The sequence below is a fragment of the Diadema setosum genome, chromosome 20, assembly GCF_964275005.1.
Source record: "Diadema setosum chromosome 20, eeDiaSeto1, whole genome shotgun sequence".
Taxonomy (NCBI): Eukaryota; Metazoa; Echinodermata; class Echinoidea; order Diadematoida; family Diadematidae; genus Diadema; species Diadema setosum.
Window position 1 is genome coordinate 34,181,920 of NC_092704.1, and position 24,401 is coordinate 34,206,320.

The window sequence follows — 24,401 nt, forward strand, 5'->3', positions numbered from 1 at the left end:
AAGTAGCAGGCCTGGCAAAAGTACAATTTGTGAACAACTTTACAATGATGATGTAACTCCTGGGCTGACAGCAGTTCATCCGCTGGGTTAAAACTACATCCTCTTCTTGCATCAGCACGACAAATAAGTATCTCTCGCTAGTACAAATTTTACAGATATTTTTTTAGGAAGATTTGAAAGGTATAAGAGACTTTAAACATTTGATGTTGTATAAGTTAGACACGTTTCTCACATGGGATACATGATATTGATATAAAAGACATACCAAATCAGTGCTAAACGCACCACAGAAACTAGTTATGATTATAAAGTTAAAGTGACTGCGCAGTATTCACACCCTACCCCTACAAGTCATTGTTATTGAAAAAAGAAAGAAGAAAATTAATTATACTTAGTATTAGAATTATATATTTTTTTTTTTTGCTCTAAGTCGTACTATCTTTACAAGTTGCACACCCGGGTTCAGTTTGAGTTCTTACATGTTAAACTCCTAAGCTACGTTTCTTTCTTTCTTACATTATTCCATAGGTAGCTCCACCAGGGCATTAACTTGCTTGTTCACCGCTAGCTGCACAGTGATAAGAGAGTGGGGAAAAAAAGTATGAATGAAAATGAGTAAAACAGACTGAAGATGGCAGAGTTATTACATGGTTACATAATTGGTAGGTCTGAGGATTCTTTGTCTTCTTTAGTGCACAAGACTAGCTCTCTACACCTCTGCCTAATCCAACATAATTTTTGTCTTTGAAGACCGCCACTTCATGTCTGAATTGGTCATGAGAAATTGAAGTTATTCATGATATTTCTTTTTGATATCTTTACTGGCTCATACTTTAGATGGGGTTAATATAAAATGCTCACATTACAATATGTTAAGTTGAGCTTGCTCATTTTTTCCATTTTAAATACTTGTTAGGATTGTAAAGATACCAAGTCATCAAAATATTTTGTTTTGTACCGACAGGCTGTAATAGGCTCCCTATTATCACCAACACAGGATCACTTCAAACAAAATTTGAAGACCTACTTATTAGAAATCCCTTCATGTGCACTGGACTTGTACTGTCGCTGCCTGGTATTTTGTATACTGTAAAACATGATATATTCGCGGCATGAAATTCTTGCGAATTGGAGCCGATAGCCTTTTTTGTGGCAAGAAATTTGTGTGAATTGCCACTGGTATTCAATGCATGTAGTGTAGTGTAGAACTTTGGCGTGCATTTTAATTTTGCGAATCTTGGCGCTCGCGAAATTTGCAAAATTAAAATACACACAAACATTCCTCGTTTTACAGTATATCTTATCTCAACGACCAGGGATGACATCTCATAGCACTTTGTATCCAGTGGAAAAGGTGCTATCAAAATATTAGCTATCATCACTATCACAGGTCTGCCAACATTCCTACATCCAAATCAGGGAGATTCCACACAGCAATCACGGAGATATCTGTGTGTTACATGCATTACAATGGACGAAAATAAATCCCAAATCAGGGAGATTTTAATATTCTCTTTTTTGACATTATCATTAGATTCCACACAGCAATCACGGAGATATCTGTGTGTTACATGCATTACAATGGACGAAAATAAATCCCAAATCAGGGAGATTTTAATATTCTCTTTTTTGACATTATCAGGGAGACTCCTGCAGAGTCAGGAAGACTTGGCCGCTCTGCTATCATTATCTATCAGAGTTCCTGTTTAGTGTAAGGTGATGATAAAATGAATGATAAAGGCAGCTACATGAACTCACTGGTGAAGGGGACCTTGCCACTGGAGTTACTCTGTGTCTTACGTCTGGCTTTCATTGCCGCGATATCAGATTCTGTCAGCTTGTTACCTAGTGCAGAGAATGACAAAATCACAGGCTTTTATTAAAAAGACACTTCACAACATAGGATTGTTTGTGACTGTTATAAAATTACTTTCAATTGTCACTAAAGCAGGATATATAAATCATTGAGGACGAATACAGTCAACAATCGATTAGTATTAAAGAGGCCCACTGTAATCATTTGGTGAACATGGTTCAACGAAATGACAAGAAACATTTTAAACATGAAGGAGACACTACAACCTTTCTGGACAGAGTGAAGAATAACCTTGTGGTGTGTTTAAATGATTTTTTATCTCTGTGATATTTGTATGAACTACTCAATTGCATCTCTCTCTATTTGGATGAATATAAAAAGTATGACCTTTTCCTTAGAAAAGTAGAATTGTAATTAATCTCTAAACACATTTCAACAAATGTCAAAGAACGAACAATGCATGCTAACTGTCATTCGTGCTCACAAACCTGTTATTTAGTGAGAGAAAGACAAAGCAAGTCAAAACAAGAAAACAAAAAAACAAAAAAATATTGACAACTAGGGGTACTCTGCCGATTGACTAAAGAGGCAATTGTCTTGTCACAGCTACTAAAGAGGCAATTGTCTTGTCACAGCTACTACATACTTTTAACAGTCCCTTCACCCTCTCTGGCAGGACTTCTGAATACACTTGATCCAAACAATAGGAAGAAAAATGTCCCTAAATGACAATTCTGTGTTTCTCTATCACAGCTAGCCTTGCCATATTAACATTATTCCATCAAAAGATCACACTAATATTACATTTCTTTCCAAATATGCAGTGCACATACTATATATTCCTAAAGAATTTAAAAAAAAAAATCATATGTATCTTTGTATTCATAATCTAGAGCATTTATAGGCAGAGGCAGTGTACAAACATGAATCATTTTCCTCCTAAAACAGCCTCACAAGTCAAAGCATGTATACTAATTACTGATTGCTTGTGTAATAGTATCATACAAATCATGAGCAAACAAATTCCTGCTATAGCAGATTAGAAGTCACTCGGGGAAAGGCTTCTAATACATCAAGAATGCCGTTGATACAATTTGGAATGTCCTGCATAACAGTGACCATGTGAGGTTACTTGTGGCCCAAGCTATCTATCATCTTCCATCAGTGTATCGGTTGCCATAGTTACCTCCTGGTGGCAGCTTTGGCAAGCGCTTGGACTTCTTCTCCATGTTTTCCACATCGTTGGAGTTCATCCTAACAGGACAGGGGGGAGAAAAATGGTTTGAAAGTGGTGCAAACCTGACATGTGTCACAAGATTCAGCGGATGCACAGGCTTGAATGCATCTTGAGATATTTAGAACGGTACCAAAAAAGTCACAGCATGGCGATTAAAATGATTAAAAGGATGACCTTGCACTTATGACCCAAGATGAACACTTCACAAAACAGAAATATCAATCCCACCACACTACATAGCAAAAAATTGTGCAAGCACACACATACACACACTTTAAAGGGATGGCATAGTATTGGTGGAGATGAGGATTGGACTTCTAACTTTTGGGGAGATACCAAGAAACCACTTACGAAATAGTACAGAGCATACCATTCTAAGAGGAATTCAACATTTATTTGATGAAAATCGGTTTTGGGATGGCCGAGACATCCTAAAACAAAGTAAAGCGATCGTAATAAAACGTGGGATCCCTCTCCTTTGGATTTATCGGCAGTTTCAAAGCCAATTTTCATCAAGTAACCAGTGAATTCCTCTTGGAATTAAATGCTCCTTCATATTTCATAAGAGGTTTCTTGTTATCTCGCAAAAAAAAAAAAAAAAAAAAAAAAAAAAAAATGTTACAAACGTGAAGTTAGGTCTTAACCAGAACTATCATGATCCTTATAATACACAAACATGCACCTGGATCAAAAGGCTGGCAATGGCTCTCCCAATCATACAAAATATACAGACATATCATGCTCCAAATTCACTGAGCACTTTGTACAGGCATTAATAACCAAATGACGATGAAAAAAAAAAAAAAAAGAACAAACAAACTCAATTTTTTTTTTCAGATTCAAACATACCACACAAGGTACTTGCATTGGAGTCTATAATATTCCTTCATTACACACTATGAGTGAAGTCCAAACAATCTTTTAATCCACACATTAATATCCATTGATAAAACATCTACGTAAAAAAAAAAGGACAAAAATCCTGTAAAATCATTCAATCCATGAGGCAGAGTTCATGAAGTAGTGTACATTGATTGTACCAAGCCTATGTTAAAAAAGGAAACACTTACGACTTCTCCATGTTGTTGTACTGTGCAATGGGCTCTGGGCTGCCCTGTGAGAGGGGTCGCATGCCAGGCGAGTGACCACCTCCTCCCCGGATACCACCGCCTCCCCTGATGGAGACTGGCCCACCCGGTGACATCGGAGGGTGCCCCGCCCTAATGGCCTTGGCTGCAAGACAAACACAAATAAAATCCATTAAAGCTTACAGCTCAACTATGAGATACTCCTGCTGCTGTGAATACAAGGATGTCAGTTTCATTTTACAAAGTAGCATAATCAAAGGTCATTGTCCTGCTGCAAAAGCAGGTGCAAACAACAACAAGATATGTGGATGATATTGATATTAGGATATGGTAGCCAAATAAGCATCACAACTTTTATGACATCATCCAATAAATGATTCAATTTCTCATCAGCACACTATTCAACACAGATATCTGTGTGCAGACAGACACATCCCAAATTTTCTGAATCAAAATTGAAGACTTCAACACACATGAGTAAGGACTGAGATTTACTAAAAAGACTGGTAAATAAGCATAAAACCTTCAATAAACATAGCCTGCTCCTCTGCATATTCATACTGCTACAGACTGCACTAATATCTCTGAGGTCTTGCTTTGAAAAGAACAGTCATTACTGATTCATAACTCTTGCTTGAGTCACTTTGGTTGTTCACTTAATACATGAGTGCATTCAGTATCACTGTTCCTCAAAGCAAATTTTCCCCAAACAGGTTAGACAGATGAGCGAGTATCAGTGATAAAAACTTGGATTCTCTCTTCCTACCAATCTGGGCTGAGTTTCCTTTTCTGGCATAGTTCCTCTGCCTGACAGCCTCACGGATCCTGTCCACTTCTTGCTGGTACCTGTCACAAAAACCAAACAAAATCTTGGTTATAGGCACAGGCTCTCTCATGACAGCACAGAAATTATTGAATTTGTTGTTTAACTTTGAGAAAGCCTTCATGGCTCTTTGCTTTGAATCGCTATATTGATTATGTGGTGAGACTTACATATGACATTTTGTAGCCTCAATCCAAGACTGTACTGTTTTCTCTCAGTATTGGCCCTCCAGTTTTAACAAAGAAAACTTGAGCAATTCTTTACATTCTCCAGAAATCAATGCATTTTGTGTTTATATAAAGCACAGAGATACTTTCTTCAAAATAATTACACTTATACATTTAGAAACAATCCTATCAAATTTTTTGTGTGTATTGCATCTAAAATTCTGGCAAAAAGCAGACAGACAAAGGGGCAATTATACAATCTCTGCTCTGCTCCAACTATATCAAATCACTAAGAATGTGCAAGGCTTAGACGACATAGCAGTAGACTAAACAAACAGGAAGAGCTAGTCACACAACTAGCAGGAAAATGTCTTACCTCTTGCGGTCACGCATAGCGCCCTCTTTGGTCTCCTTCAGAGACATCTCCAGGGCCTTGACGCGCTCGGACGTCGCTCGGAGACGCTTCTCAAGCTTGGGCAGCTCGCATCGCAGGTCAGCGTTGTCTCGCACCAGCTGTGAGGTATTGGCAAATTGTAAGAAAATACATTTACATCTTGTAGCTTAGACAGCGGCGAACAGGTATAGTAAAGAGAGATATGATTTGGAGCTTCATTTGTAAAATGTTCTTTGATAATTTCAGATATGATTACAAGTGCCAAAAGCCCAAGGCATTTGGTCACAGAGAAATGAAAAGTCAAATTTTATATGACATCTTAACATGGTCTCTAATGAAAACAGATGGGGAAAGAATCCCTTTGCCACATTACAGGATGATTTATACACCTATGATTTCTTTTGTGTATAACCCTTGCAACCACTTAATTTAAATGGAATAAAGTTACCAAATGAGATTCTCGCTACAGTTGGATTCTCCTGTGGGCTCTGCATGCATGGCAAAGCACACATACAGACTTTTGATTAGTCCCGATGATACTTGGGCAGGTGTCTAAGGGAAATGTGTGTAATAGCAATATCAGCTCGCCCTAAAAAGGTTAAAGTCTATAAAGAATCGACAAAGTTACCATCATCTTCCCCCCGCTACCACCCCTCATCCCACCCCTCTCCAATACCAATGTTGAGGGAGGGTACTTCACCCCTCCTCCTCTAGCCACACCCATCCTTCATCCCACCCCTCTCTGATGCCAAGGTTGAGGGAGGGTAATTCCCCCTCCTCTTCCTAGCCACACCCTTCCCTCATCCCACTGGTCTCTGATACCAATGTTCCTCCTCCAGCAACAACCACCCCTCATCCCACTCCTCTCCAATACCAATGTTGAGGGAGGGAACTTCCCCCTCCTCCTCCGGCCACACCCACCTGTTTGTGGACTTTGGTCAGCTGCTCCAGGTTGTTCTCCAGGAAGGAGATCTTCTGCTTCTGGGCCTGGCTGCCTCCCGCATCGTCGTCACGGTCACCACCCTCAAGAGCCTGGCCAGAGGTGAAAGGTCACAAACAGACATAGATGTGATTTGCTCATCGACTAACAATGTATGTGTCTGTTACCCTCTACAGGTTAAGGAAGGCACATAGCTGAACACATGCTTGCATTTTGTGATGCAAGTTTTCAGCCTCCAATCCTAATCTATTACTTTTGTGAAGCTTGTCTGTAACTGGTGAGTCTATAATAATCAATACCCATTTCAAATCAAAGTTACATCTTTACTTTGAAATTAACATGATCATCTACCATTTTCTCACAGTAACTTGAAGGACAAGACAAGTCCTGAAACTGCTTTAACTTGCCCGTGGTTTTCACTAGCCAAGGGCAATTCGGGAAGTAATAGAATAGTAGCTTAGTATCTGACCAAATCGTATTCTGATAGCCAGACACATCAAACTCAAAGCCACGCTAGAGCACTAGTCTAGAAATAGTTATAAACTTGTCCACTAGCCCACGGCTTTCACTAGCCAAGTGGTCAAACCCTGCCAGATGATAGCTATGTAAATTAAGCCCAAAGCCACTCTGGACGCTGGTCACGGTCAAGGCAAACTGACCTTCTTCACCCTGTTCTGCAGATCCTGCACAAACAACTTGCGTAGGTTGTGTAGCGTCTGAAGCTCCTTGGCCTGTTGGGGGAGAGGAAAAAAACCATCATTCCCATGAGCCTTTGCACCATTTCAGATACATGTCAAGGCAGGATGTGAAATTCATGGTAATCAAATCCACTAGCTTAAATCCACATTTTGGAAATCAAAGGAAAAATTGTCTTCAACATACATTCTCCTCATGGCAGAGCTTCCAAAGAAATTTCTGTACCGGTAAATGGTATTGTGAAGGGTATGGAATGACATAAGGCAGATATACATGAAGAAATGTTAGAGTATTACTTTGCATATTTATCTCATGAACGAAGCAAGTAATTCTAATGCAGATACATTGTACGATGGAGCGTTCATTCATATCTGAAAATGTAAGTCTCTAAATCCTGGTTTAATCTTATTTATATCATCCCTATATGAATTGTCGTCAGCATGGCTGGTAAAGGAAGAATAAAAAATGTGTCTTGAGATTTGACAATTTGTTCATATCAACAGTGGATTTGCTTGATCCAACATGCATTAAAGGTATAATTTACCATTTGCAGATGAAACAAAAACCCAGCATTAGTGCTTTAAAGTAGTTCTAAAATATGAGTTTGGGATAGAAACAACCACTGTAAAAATTTGAATACATATAATCAATGTTATGTATTGTTAAATACACAAAATATGAACAATAGTTATAGAAAATGTTTCTAGACTAAACCGCCTACAGTTATGGATTAATGAGAAAAATACTAACATCTCCTTATATTTTAGGCTTTATAGCAAAAATTTTATATGGTAGGATGTTTTGTGATACATCTGACCTACACATATGCATCAAAAGTGATATCTTGAACATTTAATTAAATCACTGCTCCCAAAGGTAAACAGGACCTTTCAATCAAAACTTACTACTGTCTCCTCAAGGCCTTTCAAGTCTTGCTTGGCTTGCTCACGACGGTCAAATTGTTGGCTGTGGTAGTGAAAACAAAAGTGAAAGTAAATTTCCTGATGTTGATTATGACAGCCTGTATTTCTCCATCAAATGAAAGCATGTGTCTTTTGAGTATAGAGACTTCTCCCTATGTTATTGGCTCATTAGAGACTTCATTTGGAGTTTGCGTGCAGTAGATACAAAGTGGCTAATACAAGATACACACTTGAGATACTTTTTGGTTGCAATTACATTTAATAAGGGTTGGAAAGCAATTCGATGTGAGAAAGTGTTGCAGGTAAAGTTGAACATTTGTGAAGAATGATACAGAAAAACTAATTTGGATGTCTCAATTCCACCTCTTCTTTCGGTGCGTAAACTGACAAATGAATTCGGGAACAACATCATATCCATATCAAGGAGGGTTGTTCGTCAAGTTCGTGGAATATGCATAGCATCTGTATGGCTCTGGAAATGAAGAGTTAGCATTCCAGAGATTAAAGGGAAGAGAGGAGAATAGCTCTAACCTCAGTTCTCTCAGCTTGGATGCCTTCTCTGCTTCCTCCACCTTCAGCTTCTCATAGTCCAGCTGCAGCTTCTCCTGCTGTAGGGTCATGCGCTGGTTTTGGCTGCATGGGTCAGAAGAGATGCAGACCACTTCGGTTACCATGGTTACACAGATACAATAGTGTATCTATGCAGACAATCGTCTATCCTAACATAACATCAAGGCACGTATTATCACTCTGGACTGTATCTGACGTCATCAATCAATTTCTAAACCTGAAAGAATCCATCATCCACTTAGACAACTACAGAGTTTACTTCCTAACTTTCCAGAGCAATCTTGATAAATTTTCTCTGCATGGTATAAATATAAATCTAGCACTTATCTTCACACAAGTTTTCATTTTTCCCCTATGGAAAATTAACTTGAGGTCTGTTCTTGGTATATGATGAGAGTAGCATGTGTTTTCATGTCCTCCTCAGTGGGTAAGTTTTGTCTGTGCCCAAATATTTGAGAAATATGAGAATTTGTGAAATTTTGCTTACAAAATAGAGAGATGCTCACAACCCAGATCACTCAGAGTTGCCAATTTGTCATACTCACTGAACTTTAACAATTCACTCTTTCTTTTTTTTATGGTCCGATTCCCCCCCCCCCCAAAAAAAAAAAAAATTTTCACTGATTTACTTCAATGAATTTTCTGTTTGCATACAAAGCAACATAACATGACAATGAAATTTCAAAGACTTTCAAATTCAAATTTTCAAAATCTAAGACAGTCACTTACTCCTGAAGGTCTTCAATCATGTGCTCCTTCTCCAGGATCTCGGAGCGGAGCTTGGCCAGCTGCTTCTGGTGCGCCTCCCTGTGGGCCTCCATCTGCTCCTGAAGGGCCTCCTGGGCGGGGTGAGGAGACAACGATTGGGATGGGTGGGGTTAAAGGTCATACATCCCTTTGGCAAATTTCAAAAAAATTATGCATGGTTGAAGAATAATATCTCTCAACATCATGTATGACATCTTATGGTGATATATCTCGGGGTTTTACAAAAAGAAAAAAATGCAAAACTTACCCCATGTCACTGGAGAATATGCTCGCTTGTTGTACTGAGAATAACAGTTGGAACTTTTTTTTTGGAGGGGGGTCCAAATAAATTCATGGGAAATCTATAATTGTGTTCCCCCCTTCATCACAAAGAAGTTTCAAGTTTTATTATTCTAAGGAAATGTCTGACTTACCTACCTCAAGTATACCAGCCTATGAAAGGAATTTATACTTTCAGGATTGCAAAAGGGACACATGAACTTTAAAAGGACATTGGCAGAGGAAAGGCGTAGTGTCATTTCATCTCACCGGACATTTTCTCACAAAACAGCATCTTACCCTCAATGGCTTCATACCATTATGACCTCTTTCCATTTGTTAGCTAGAGATCAGATTTCTTGATTCATGTCTTACATAAAATACCTACATCAACAAAAATTAAAAATAAAACTAATGGTTCTGTAGAAGGAATTATCTCTACTTTCCTCAAACCATTTAAAAGGGTCAAGTGAAGAGATCAACATGCTAACATGGAGTTGGCACCTAGGAAATATATGACAGGGAATAATTTTCCAACTCGAAATTGAGAAGTAATTTCACCTGATGAACAATATTTCATATGGTATCCTGTACACTTCTATGGAAGAAAACTGCTACCCAAAAGATGTTTGTGTAACAGTGGTACAAGCATCCATAGCTAATTGTAATGCGATACTAAGAAAAGTATTCCCTGCATCATGACGGCCACATACACCAGCACATGGAAGAAAGTGAAGAAATGGTATGCATCCTAACAGTTAAAAGAGTCATGAGAGGGAGGGGAGGGAAAACATGTGACAATAATACCTTCATCTCATTGGCCAGCTGTATCTCGTCTTCCTGTTCACGTTTCATGTCCTCCTGGTCTACCAAACGCATCTCCTCTGTGGGACAAATTGAAACATGAAAGAGATGAGGTCATTATCAGAGTGCTGATATGTGCATGCTTTTTGCATGCTTTTAACTCTTAAAAGACATTAACATCTGGTTGTGTATCAACATCACACAACATTATCATCTTCATTATCATCATTATCGTCATCATTAACACCTTGTTATGTATCCATGATACAGAATATTATCAGCATCGTCATCATCATCTTCATCATAAAACTATCATAATCATCATCATCATCAATATCATCATCATCATACCACTGTCATATTTGTCACAAGTTTCATTGGCAATCACCACTATCATTATCATATATCTTGTATTATCATTATTTTCATCACCTCCAGATACTCATTATCTCTTGGATTATCATCAGCATTATTATCATCACCATCATCGTCTCTCACATCACATTATTCATCATCATCTTCACCTTCATCATCAATATTCATATTATCTTTATCATACTGAGAGTCATCATCACTGTAGGTACAATCTTCACCGTCAGTACACTGTATCCTCACCTTACTTTAATATCATCAAATATAATCCTAATAACACCAGCACCTTAATGTTCATCATCATTATTATCATCACCATGGCAGTTGTTGTTATCAATAAATAATAATAATAATAATAATCACCATCACATACATCATTACCATCCTAATCACACTTTTGACTGGCTACAGGATACATGCATGTTGAGAGCACATGTCTACAGACTGGTACAGAAATGACTGTCATCTAACACTGACTGACCTGCAGCTCTCAGTTTGGCCACCTCCTCATTGAGGGAATCTAGATTGCCCTCAAGATTCCTCTTCTTCTGCTCAACTTCGGTGATGTTCTTCTGCAGTGACTTCATCTTAGCTTCATGCTGTAAAGTGTAAGGAAAATATGGGCAATTGTAAGGCCAAGGTACCCCAAACATTACTATCACAGTGATTTCTTCTGTACAGCACTCATTATGCTTAGGTGATGACTACAAATCATTGCCACAGGAACTGGTTCTAAACTTCATGCTGCACGACATCTGTGAATACTGGTTGCTAATGATGCTTGCATCCTGATCCAACCAACCACCTGAATCTTTGTGCAAGGATTATCTTGTTTGGAGCCACATTTTTATCATTTTTGTAACAAAAGACTGTGACATCATCACTTCGGTAATCTAAAAGGTCAGCAGAACAAGGTATTGATGTGTTATATATTCAACATCGACAGCTGACGCCTTTATGTTGACCCCCTGGAGGGTAGTCCCTCAAGGTTTAACCCTAGAATTTTCTTTTCTACATGTTGTCATTTCATCTGCATCCCACCTCTACCTACTGTATCAGCATCCAACCCCTACCTGCTGGAACAGCATCTGACCCCAATCAGGAGGATCCACATCCAACCTCTACCTTCTGGATCAAGATTTGACCCCTACCTAATGGATCAGCATTTTGCCCCTACTTACTGAATAAGCATCCTACCCCTACCTACTGGATCAGCATCCAACTGCTACCTGCTAGATCAGAATCCAACCCCTACTTGCTAAATCAGGTTCCCACTCCTACTAGCTAGATCAGCATCTAACCCCTACCTTCTGGATCAGCATCCAACTACTATCTGCTGGACCAGCCTTCCACCCCTACCTATTGGATCAGCATCCTGCCCATATCTACTGGGTCACCACCTGACCCCCTACCTCCTGGATCAGCATCCCAACCCTACATTGTACCTACTGGATTTGCATCAGACCCCTACCTGTTGGATCAGCATCCTGCACGAGCTGAGTTCCTCCTCGCTCTGGCTGATCTTGGACTCGTGCTCCATGTTGCTCTGCTCCAGCTGTCGGCAGCGCTGGGACATCGTCTTCACCTCTGTCTTCATCTTGCTGACAAAGAGGCGTGCCATGGTGAACTCCTCGTCCACCTTCTCGCTGTTCTCCACGTTGGGCTGGAGTGAGAGACAGACAGGGGTGGGTAGAGTGAGATGGAATACCTTAACCTGTTCCATACAGGAACTTGACGGCCTGTGTATCAAGTCTATGGGCATTTCAGAATTCAGCATGAAATGAGTTAACTTGCAACGGGCGTGTGTCCTCAGAGGAGGAACTTTGAAAGAAAACTATTGCAACAACAACATAAAAATCCTTGTAAAGCCCTTGGAATGACTTTTTAATAGCACCAGGCTAGATTTTGTTATGAACACTTCCATTTCCACATACTTTCGAGCACATAGGCTCCAAATTTAGAAAAAATTGAGAAAAAAAAAAATGATGTATGATAGCAAGGTAGGTTTTATTAATTGTACTGATATACTTTTTGTGTAAGAAAATTATTACAAATTTGATGGTTGGGATTTTGTTCCATCCATCTCTTTCTTTTTTTTCTGTTTCAGCAGTACCTCATCCATGTTACATGATGAGGTCAGCATTTTCACTAATGCTATGATGATTAATATTGATATATTTCATTACTGTTATTCACTTGTCATATTCAACAACATGATCATAATGAATCATCATTGCCATCACTGGAATAACCAGTACCACAAAAACCTTTCTCAGTACCATTCTAATCATCATCTCATCCACCACCATCACAATTCCTTTGAGATATCCTATCACAATCATCTCAACAATTAATGGCAAAATGGTAGATAAAGTATTTAAAAAGGAAACAAGCCAAGGAGTTGAGATAATGGTTACCTTCATGTCTGCAGCATTGCCTCCCAGGACCGTTCCGATCTCCCCGAGGTCCTTGAGAAGACTGGCCATCATCTCGGTGATGCGGCGGCGCTGGTGCTGCTCAAGCTCCTGCAGCTTCTGTAGCTCCATGTTGGTAGAGGAGAGGGCGGTCTGTGGGGAGGGAAGGTCAAGAATAGAACTCTTACTGGGAGGCCTTAAAGGTCCTGTTTACCTTTGAGATCATTGATTAAAATATGTTCAAGATATCACTTTTGATGCATATATGTAGGTTAGTTGTATCATAAAACATTGTAACGTATAAAGTTTTTGCAATAAAGCCTAAAATATACGGAGATATCACTATTTTTGTCATTAAACCATAACTGTAGACAGTTCAGTCTGAAAGCATTATTATTATAACTGTTGTTCACATTTTGTATATCTAACAATATTTAACATTGATTACACAGCTTAAATTTTTCACATTGGTTGTTTCCATCCCTAACTCACAATTTAGAACTACTTTAAAGCACTAATGCTGGATTTTTGTTTCATCTGCAAATGGCAAATTATGCCTTTAACACACAACGAGAATGAGATTTAGACTTGATGGTTCTGTGGTTAGAGTATCTGAGGTCTCCTTATACGTACCATGTGTGCCTTTTCATCCTGTCATTTACTGATTTCAAATTTTTGTCAAAAAATGGGGAAAATGTGGGAGAGAAAGATGTCACAAGTTATCCAACAAAGAAGCCATCAAAGACATGCCATTTACTTTAAATTAAGTTGAGTTACACCTGTCTTCCAATGCAAATACAATCCTCAAAGAGATATGTTTTCTGTTATGTTTTATTGATGTAGGCAAACAGACAAGGGAGAAATGTGATCATGAATAAACAATGGCAGAACACAACAGAGGGGCTTAAAAACAAGTATGTCAGGCCTAACCACAACATTAAAAAGTTGAGTGAAAACACATGTACAAGCTATTTTGGGACTAGTTAAGGGCATTCAGTTGGGAGGCGGGGATACGAGGGAGTATTTCAGGATGACAAACCTGTTTCTCGTTGACCTCCTCGCTCAACGTCTCATTGAGTCGGTTCTTGTCCTCCACTTCCTTGGACTTCTCGTCGTAGTTCACTGCCATCTCCTCCAGGGCCTGGGGTCACATGATGCCAAAGGTCAAAGGGCATATAATTTCAATCTCAGAACAATTCATATCTCATTGGTCATTGCTAGCATTGCTTTTTATAGTCATCGCACACACAAAATGTCTGAAACAATTCTCCGTCCCCAATTCCTTGACTGAAGATGTATTTTTGTACAGAGATTTATAAGGTGCCTAAATATTGTTCCAATTGTTAATTCATACCTTCGATCCCAGTATCTGCATCTGTATCATACTGCAGAAGACTACTCATGTCAAATTGACCTCATAATTATGAATAACATATCAAAGGAAAGAAACTTTTCAGACAGTTTTGTGGCAAAGCTTTATCTCTATCATTCTACTGCCCTATTGGTAGAAAGGGTGGAGCTCTGCATTATGAGTCCAGAATGTATTGACCCTTTATGCACCCAAGCACTTAGTTTGCCAAGCTGTTTCATCAGTATTCAGTAATCCATCCAAACCTGAGCTAGTTGTAAACTTAGCAAGCCCACTTAGGTGTAGTAATGCACCTCAGTTCAACAGGAAGGCCATGACCACAAATGGGAATAGAATGATTCAGAACTGTTGAAGTCGATGTTTTTAGTTTTGTGAGTTTTTAATTTCGTGGAATCAAGACATCAACCACTCGATATGGCAAGCAAAAAATACTCTGTTCTCTTGATATGTATCATATGATGTATTATATGATGGTTTGAGTCACGATATTTTATTGGTTGTTTTTCAAAGTATTTTATTTGAAATGTTATGATTTTATATGAAACATTATGATGTATTATGTACTCAGATGAATATATGTTTGATGTAGAATAATAAATATCCCAGTGGGAGAAAAAAAAAGAATACTTGTGTGCTTTTATTTTTGCGGTAGTTTCTGGTTATGCGAAATGAGTGAAGCTTTCAGCATCGCAAAAATGTCTACTTTCACAATAATCTTTATTCATCGACAACTGGTTTCAAGATATCTGCGCCAATCTTAGAGGAAAGCACTCCGGTGTGCATGCTAATCAATAAACAATGTATGATAAGGCAGGGCTGCACACTAACCCATTTTTTCAACTGGTCCGACCAGTCTGTCAGACCAGTAGGTACCCAGTTTGTCCATGTTTTACTCGTCTATTCCTGAAAGAGTTACTGGTCCGACAGTGATTTTTACTGGTCAGGGACCATCGGACCAGTGCCAGTGTGCAGCGTTGGATAAGGGTAAAGAAATGCTGCAGTTAGGTTCTATAGCAGTCTCTGTTTGGATGTTTTGTTTGTTTGTTTGTTCATTTGTTTGTTTGTTTGTTCATTCATTTGTCTGTTTGTTTGTTACTATGTTTGTTTGGGGTTATCAGAGAGATGAAACTGAGACCATACCTGGAGGACTTCCTTGGCCTCCTCCTTAGCTGCTGCATTCTCTGCCTCCAGGCGTCCCATCTGACTCTGGAGCTGTTCGTAGTCTCGCTGCATGGCTGACAGCAGCTCTTCCTGCTCTAGCATCTGTTGTTTCAGCTTCTCCGTCAGCCGTGACTGGTTGTCAATCTCGCTGTCCTGTGAGGAGGGGAAAAACCACAGGACCACACCCGTGTTTGTTGGGTTTGGGGGAAGGAGGCACTTTGGCACTGTTTTCAATCTAATGGAGTACTCTAGAGAACTATAACACTCCATGGGGGAAAGCATATCCCTGGTTTGTTAAGAAATGCCATTTTGACACTGGTTTTGCATAAATTTGCACATCCCCTGTTACTCACGCTATGAATCCAGCCCTCATCCCCAGCCCCATCTACAGCCCTATACCGGCCCAAATCCCCACCTAAACATGGGATACTTATCACATCCACTGAACAACTAAGAAAGGATTTCTGCCTGTTCAATAAACACAGAAAATTTCATTTAAATGCATATATTCACCTACCACTGATGATATGAGTGGAATGTTCATCGAAATGTGTATCAATTCTATCATGTAACATAGAAAATGATTTCATTCTTAGACGGTTACTTTAATAACCAAAGAGCACATGACTGCCTGAAGTTTGTTTTTCTGTCTTTGTGATATCAATACATTGTAACATGAATACAGATTGCATTGTGTTTTATTATTTTTGTCTACTACATTGAACATGTCTACTCTGCTTTTTCTGATGCTCCTTTTCTCTTTCACATCACTACTAACATTGAAACACACATACAATCTGTCTCACTGCCAGTCATGACTTTCTGAATAAGACCACATTCTGATATCCCCTCTGCCTTTACAAACAGTATGATCCAGACACATTCTGTATCTCTGAAACTTGAAGTGAAATTGCAAGAGTGTGCTAGATCTTGAATCACCATAGAATCTCTTAGAGTCATCTCTGTATCTCAAGATCTAAAATATAATATATCCCTATTGTGATATTCCACCCACTTCTCCTGTTGTAGCTTGTCATGGCAGACAATTTGCTGGTCAGTGTTTCTAGGCCATGAACCAAACCATATTTGATGTTATTTCCTTGAAACTACCCTTCGCATACAGAAGAAAAAGATCTCTGAACTACAATTGGCTGCACTGCACAAGATTTAGAGCATGAATCACTTTTCATGCAAACATTATGATGGACAAAGATAGCTGTCAAGGCATTTTGTACTTTGTCTCAGATCCATCCATCAAGTATGAATAGCGAGTGGTAAAATGCAACTAAGTTTTCAGCCCCACCTTCTCATCCAGCTGCTCAAAGAGCTTGGCCCGCTCCTCCTCCCACTTGTTCTTCTCCTCCTCAGACACCTGGACCATGGTCTCCTGTTTGGGCATCAGGTCTTTGAGGATCTCGGGGTTCTTATCCACCTGCTCATTGGCTGGTACACTCTCACCTGGGTGGGGGGGGGGGGTGGGGGGACAGAAGGATGCAATTAAGGCAGGCATGCCAACCTTGTAAACATCATTTCAGTATTCTGAAGGCTGACAAGGCATATTCTCAGTTGAAGAAAAAAAAATTGCAGATTGGTATTTATTCATTTTTTCTCTAATGGAATAATTCACTGCAATTTTGTCTCTAGGCTGATCAATTGCAGATCCTGTTTGATAAAAACAATACATGGACTAAGTATGAGGTCAGAAATTTTTGTATTCCATTACCAACCATTATTCTGCATGTAATGTCAATCACTACTAACTATTACACATACTGGTCAGTGTTCAATGGCTACACTAGTGGTATAGAGCAGGCCACTCCTAAACCCACAGGCATCAACATTCAACATCCACTCCATTGGTCTGAAAGCATGCCACTCCCAAACCCACCTACATCAATATTCAAGTCACACTACCAGTCCTGAAAGAAAGGCCACTCCCACACCCACCGGCATCAATATTCAATGGTCACACTACCGGTCCTAAAGAAAGACCACACCCATGAAACCCACCTGCTCTCCACCTCTGTAGCTCCGCCTCCAGGACCAGGAGCTGTGCCTTGAGTCTGCCATTCTTCTCCTTCTCCTTCTCATACCTGTTCCTCCATTCCTCAGCTGTCAGCTCAATGTTCACAGTCACTGTGTTCTTGATGGTCTTGGCTCTGTGTGTATGTATCAAAGTAGAATGAAATCATGCATCATTCACAAACGACCAACTGAAATGTCCTAATTGTTCTGCTATATAAACTCCCACATGGGACTTCTTTGAGCTTCTCCATGGAGACAATATTATGAGTTCCGTCGTGGAGACATTTCATTAGCATAGGTTTAGATAATAATATTGTTTGATCTGTTTAAAATATCATTTCGATTTGATCTGTCTAAACTTGGGCCCTTTCAAAAATTATTTGCAATGTGTGGTCCACTGGAGTGTGTGGGCTACTGTAGCGTGTAGTCTACTGGAGTGTGTGGGCTACTGGAGTGTGTGGTCTACTGTAGTGTGTGGTCTACTGTAGTGTGTGGTCTACTGCAGTGTGTGGTCCATTGTAGTGTGTGGTCCCCAGGAGTGTGCAGTTCAGTGTAGAGCATGGTCCACTGTATTGTGTGGCCCGGAGGAGTGTGTGGTCCACTGTAGTGTGTGGTCTACTGTACTGTGTTGTCTAGTGCAGTGTGAGGCCTATTGGAGTGTGTGGTCCACTGTATTGTGTGGTCTACTGTAGTGTGTTGCCTAGTGCAGTGTGTGACCTACTGGAGTGTGTGGTCCACTATACTGTGTGGTCCCCAGGAGTGTGTGGTCCACTGTAGTGTGTGGTCTAAATGTAGCATGTAGTCTAATGTAGCATGTGGTCTAATGTAGCATGTTGTCTACTGGAGTGTGTGGTCCCTAGTAGTGTGTGGTCCGCTGTGGTGTGTGGTCCCTAGGGGTATGTGGTCCATTGTGGTCACACTCACCTCTGGCCAAACATAAGAGTTGACTTGGACTCAGCCTCATTGAAGGAGGAGGGGGAGCAGCAGATGACGATGGTGGTTCGGGCGTTACCTCCCAGCGACTCTTGGAGGATACGGGTCATCTTACTATCACGGTATGGGATGTGAGTTTTCTGGAGTGGGAAAGAAACCATTCAGCATTTTGAAACACAACTTGACACAAAGAAAATCATACATATGTACTTCAACCTGCGTATTAACATACTCAAAATATACCTCTGCTTTGATTTGAAATGCTTCTACATGTATGATGCAGCAACTCCAAAGAATTGTTGTAAAAGATGTGGATCAACTTCAGGATGACATCATGTCATGTTTCCAGACAAAAATTTATTTCCATGGTAGTGAAAATCTCAAATAATGTGTCCATACACAGTATGCTCATTTAGCACTCACTGACTCAGCAGAGATAATTAACCCACTGAGGACGAGTCCTGAGTATACTCGGGCAGGGCTCTATGGGAAATGCGTTTTGTGGCAAATTCAAACTGTCCTCAACGGGTTAAAGACACAGAACACTCACCTTGCCCTCAGCCAGGGCAGATATAACATTTCCAAGGGCAGACAGAGACTTGTTGATGTTCTTGGCTTCATCTAGCACGGTACCCTCAGCTCCTGTCTTGCTAACCTGAGAAAGAGCAGACATTTTCACACAATAATTATTAACAACATTCACAAACAATAGGAGCATAAGCCCTGCCGAAACTTGATGGGGTCAATGCCCTTTTGATGCTTATACTGATGATGATAAAGAAGGGCATTTATAACTGAGAGCTACTCTGAATATACGTATTTCACAGACACTCAACAAGATCAGAGAGAGAGGTAGCAATTTCATGTCAAATTCATATCAGCGACATGGATGGACTTAAATGGCTTGGATCTACATTGTATAAAATCCCTCCAATATCAAGAGTATGATAAAGACGTTTTCCACCATTAAATATTCACGGCAACCTTAACATGATTTCCCCCTATGACTGTCCATCTAATATCACCATGTCAACATTCCATCACACACAGTTTGAAGCATGGTTTGTTCATTTTCTTGATTTTCTGCTCCTTTAAACATAATGGAGAGCATACCCTAATGTGTGTTATCAATCTTGCTCAGAGCGACCTTTGGGACAGTTTCTGTCTGTATATTGCTTAAAATCCTACACCCTGGCTTCATCAATTCATTATGAATCTGCTGGTACCGTGACATTTGCTACTGCGACAATTGCTCCCATGAAATATCTGCACGCTAAGCCATACATAAATTCTACCCACAAATATAACCCTAACCCTTATCCTCATACTCGCATCAAACTAAACATAAAACCCTGTCACAACCCTAATCCTAACCCTCAGTCCTTGGAGAAAATAAGACTGGAGCAACTGTCACAGGAGCAAATGTCGTGCTACCGAAACTGCTTCCCATCCGTCTGATGGAACCTGACACATCTCAGACTTGGTACTGAGTGGGGGGTGAGTAAAGTACCTTCTCGCTACCAGCCAAGTCCACCAGGTAGAGTTTACCACTCAGCTTCTTCTTCGTCTCCATGTTCTCCTGCTTGACTTGGATGAGGAAGATGCTGTGACTACGTGAGCTGTGCTCGTTCATGTCTGAGAAGAGGAAGAAAGGGTGATTAAAATGTGAATCTCAAATCTTGAAACAGACCTAGCAGGTGAGGTGCCAAGATGCTATACAGATTGAAACTTTCTTTCTTTTTCATTTGTTTGCTTGCTTTCTTGGTGTCCTGTCTTTTCAGAGTCATTTTCAAGTAAAGGGAATATAACTGACAAAAAAAAAAAAAAAAACAAGAAATGAGTGGAGCACGAATGTCACCATGATAGATATTCACAGTAAGTTCAATCAGCCTTTCACTGATCACTTAACACTAAAAACTTGCCATCAACAATCTTGTCACTAAGATGGTGTGGCCAAATGTGTTAAAGTTTGGAAGAGCTACCCATAAATAGAGAAAACAATGGTTTTCTTTTGCTACCTTACTTATGATAGGAGGTATCATACAAGAATATCAGCTAATATGAGTGGCAAGCAACATCTCACAAAATTGTCTGTGACCTCCTAATTCCTGAAAATATCTGTACATGAAAATAACAGCATTTACAGTAACAGAAGTCGGACTGCACATGTTTAAGAAAAATATAATGTGAATTACACGTTGCATGTCTGTCAAGCAATATGTCATGTTCCCATCTCTGCTGTGAAAAGACTGACTAGCACCAGGTATCGCTAACTTACTTGTAACGGCGATGTGCCTGTTGGACTTTCCCTCATCAATGACCTCCATGACCTCCTCGGGGCTGGACACAAACCTCTCCGACGCACCCTTGACGAAAGGAACCCGGTTCTTGTCCTCATGGACAGACAGGTTGGTTTTCGAAACTGTACAGAAGATGTGACGGGGAGAAAACAGAGAAGGGAGGATTATCATCAAGAACATGTTGTAGCAAAAGTTTTTATTACTGTATACACCAAATATTTTGTGAGGTTTTTATTTTCGCGAATTAGGAGCTATTCCTGAAATTAAGACATGCGAGAATAATGACTCTGATCCCGATATGAATGTGACGCACACGTATGTATTTTTCCATTCAGTACAGTACTCCAAGATCATGAATTTAACCACTGGCGAAATTGTCGGGAAGTCTCGATTCGCAAAAATTTAGACTCACTAAATATATGGTGTATACAGTATATCAAATATTCATTTCAGGTTATATTCTGGAATGCTCCCACAATAGAAGTGCCAAATAAGCACTTACCAATGACAGATTAATCAGTTATGAACTGCTCTGGCAGAATTCAACACTGCTTAATAGAGTTAATAGTGTGAAAGATTTTATAAAACTACTGCAGTGTTCATGTATATACCCTCAAAAACAATTCTACACATTACCGAGATACACCCATTACAAGCCCTTTAAATTATTTTTTCTCCAAAGATCCCCCTAAAAGGAAGCAAAATCAATTCTGTTAATGAGATCCATTTTGACAATATCATTAGTGATGCATGGGAGGGGGGGGGGGTGGAAGAGGGACGCCTGCGGATGCACTATGCAATGAGAATACATTCTTTTCTAAACATAAAAATCTTTCTCAGCGAAAACCAAACTCTGTTCTATGAGTCACAGAGAATGTGCTCCCAGCTCTGTGCAGACATGCCTCACCCTATCACTCTGAAATTAATGACGCCTTTTTCCCCGGTCCGGTAATCCCAGATTACTCCTATTTGCATTTGTCCTGTCTTTCTACCCTGCAATATATGTCGAGTGTCACGGCACACTAATCTTGCAAATCATGTCTTCCTATCAAGTACGAGTACACATTTTTTCCGCTGTCTCTTCTAACATGCTAATCCCCCTCCTCCTCCTCCTCCTCCTCCTCCTCTTTCTTCCCTCCTCCGATCGTCTATCACGACCTCTTTGGGCTTTGAAAGGTTAACAGTTCTACTGGATAAATGACGAGCGCATCCCCATGACAACAGACAATATCTCTCCCCCTGGAGCAAAAGCAAGGGTAATGTCTTTCTGGGTGGAAGGGGGCAGTTTGCGGCACCGCTGACCGACAACCTGAACATTTGGACAGAGGCGTGGCAGTAGTAGAACTTTCCATCAATTTTCATGGCTGATTGACTGAACATTCTTTCATAAATCCCAAACCAATGATTAGACTGCTTTTCATTCGATGCTGTGACCAGTCAATACTGTATGATAAATTCTTTTGTGGACAGTGAGAATATTTACACATTTCAGGGCTTTTGTTTATCACACATTCATGATTGTCTGGCATCCATGCTCTGAATTGGAAACAGAGATGAGGACTACAAAAAAGAGGCAGAGTTGTTGTTGTTTTTTCATACAAAGATCATGTCTCAAAGCACATTTCATGTCAAGAATATAGGAGGGTGGTTCACAGCTTGAAATTTGAGCATGTTGCAAGCTCAGAATCTGAGACTATTGCAGAAATTGTATGTGTGCACAGCACACATCATGACCACGTAGTACACAATATTTTGCAGCTTATCTCTCTTTTGGCTGCTTACATTCAATGTTCTCTCTCATGTTTTACACACAAATATCTCAATACCAGGTACATTGTAGTTTGATGTTTCCTATGTTTTGCACATAAGTATGTTTTTCACATGTGTGAATACATTTCATTTTGAGCTTGTTGCAAATTCTTGAGGATGTTGCACAAGAATTTGAGCATGTTGCAGTGACATGCTGATACCCCTTGTGGACCATGCTGACACCCCTTGTGGACCATGCTGATATTGTCACCCTCTAATCTATCTTTAGACAGCTGTCCATAATGATACTTCACATCTTAAAGGGATGGTACAGTATTGGTGGAGATGAGAATTGGGCCTTTAACTTTGTGAGGTACCCAAAAACACTTATGATATAGTTCAGAGCATACCATTTTAACAGGAATTCAATGTTTATTTGATGAAAATCGGGTTTGGAATGACTGAAACATCCAAAAACAAAGTGAAACAAAGCGACCGTAATAAAGTGTGGGTCCCACACTTATTAGAATCACTCTGTTTTGGATATCTCGGCCATTTCAAAACCAATTTTCATCAAATAAACGTTGAATTCCTCATGGAATTACATGCTCTTTCATATTTCATAAGAGGTTTCTCATTATCTCACACACAAAAAAAAATGTTAGAAACCTGAAATTTGGTCTCAACCAAAACTGTACGATCTCTTTAACATAGTCCTCATGAATTCAACAATAGTCAATGAAGGAGCAGATAAATAAAGTAACACTTGGTGAAATTTTCTCAAAGCTTTCATTTTTCACCTAAAATTTGCAATGCATTTTATCTAAAAAAACAAACAAACAAACAAACAAAACAAAGAGGGGGAGATTATTTCATAGCTAAATGTCAGACTGACCTTTTCTTTGGAGTAATATTTGTCATCCATTATCCACATTTCTATCAATCCCCCTCTCAGAGATCCTCCTCCCCTTCACAATGGCTTTGCAATGTTCTACCACCCACCCATCACATTCTATCCCTCAATCCTTCTCACATGGGTTTCCCTCTTCTGAGACGAAGACTGTCTTATAAGTGCTGCCATAAGGGATTTTTCTGTTTCCTCGACGGCTGATGATTGATGCAGAAATCATACCATGGGATGTAGTTTCACACATAGCTGGTACTAGGGCATGCGCCACACTTCAATGATGGATGCATTAGGTATGTGATACCTGCATATGATATGGTAACCAATTTCCAGAGGGCATTTAGCATTTTAATTTCAATTGCTATTAACGATATACACATCAATGTAATTTTTTTTCCCTCCAATCAATACGAACACTTTGTATGTATAAATCAGAACCTAAAAACATGCAATTGTATTAGCACTGAACTATGAATGACACAGGTCTGATCTTATTTCATTTGCTGTGCTATTCACCAGTGCATTTCTGCCTTTTTTAAATACTGTAAAACGAGGAATGTTTGCGTGCATTTTAATTTCGCGAATTTCGCGAGCGCCAAGATTCGCAAAACTAAAATGCACGCGAAAGCTCTTGTCTACACTATAATGCACTGAATGCCAGTGGCTGTTCGCGAAAATTTCATGCCG

At 39.7% G+C, this 24,401-nt stretch overlaps 1 protein-coding gene across 1 annotated transcript in view; it reads right to left on the bottom strand.

The window, feature by feature from the left end:
• Positions 1-1,744: 1,744 nt before the first annotated feature.
• The window catches only part of LOC140243631 (kinesin heavy chain), an 87,873-nt gene continuing 65,216 nt past the window's right edge, over positions 1,745-24,401 (bottom strand). The window contains exons 6-27 of the mRNA XM_072323296.1: positions 21,037-21,180; positions 20,269-20,393; positions 19,309-19,413; positions 18,750-18,898; positions 17,811-17,959; positions 17,104-17,258; positions 15,780-15,953; positions 14,310-14,411; positions 13,274-13,423; positions 12,328-12,519; positions 11,338-11,455; positions 10,488-10,564; positions 9,384-9,493; positions 8,616-8,717; positions 8,067-8,127; positions 7,125-7,196; positions 6,447-6,557; positions 5,508-5,644; positions 4,908-4,987; positions 4,124-4,286; positions 3,003-3,070; positions 1,745-1,845 (exon numbers count right to left, since the gene is read on the bottom strand). Coding sequence (XP_072179397.1) covers positions 1,745-1,845; positions 3,003-3,070; positions 4,124-4,286; positions 4,908-4,987; positions 5,508-5,644; positions 6,447-6,557; positions 7,125-7,196; positions 8,067-8,127; positions 8,616-8,717; positions 9,384-9,493; positions 10,488-10,564; positions 11,338-11,455; positions 12,328-12,519; positions 13,274-13,423; positions 14,310-14,411; positions 15,780-15,953; positions 17,104-17,258; positions 17,811-17,959; positions 18,750-18,898; positions 19,309-19,413; positions 20,269-20,393; positions 21,037-21,180 — 2,645 coding nt within the window. The remainder of the gene's footprint in view (positions 1,846-3,002; positions 3,071-4,123; positions 4,287-4,907; positions 4,988-5,507; positions 5,645-6,446; positions 6,558-7,124; positions 7,197-8,066; positions 8,128-8,615; positions 8,718-9,383; positions 9,494-10,487; positions 10,565-11,337; positions 11,456-12,327; positions 12,520-13,273; positions 13,424-14,309; positions 14,412-15,779; positions 15,954-17,103; positions 17,259-17,810; positions 17,960-18,749; positions 18,899-19,308; positions 19,414-20,268; positions 20,394-21,036; positions 21,181-24,401) is intronic.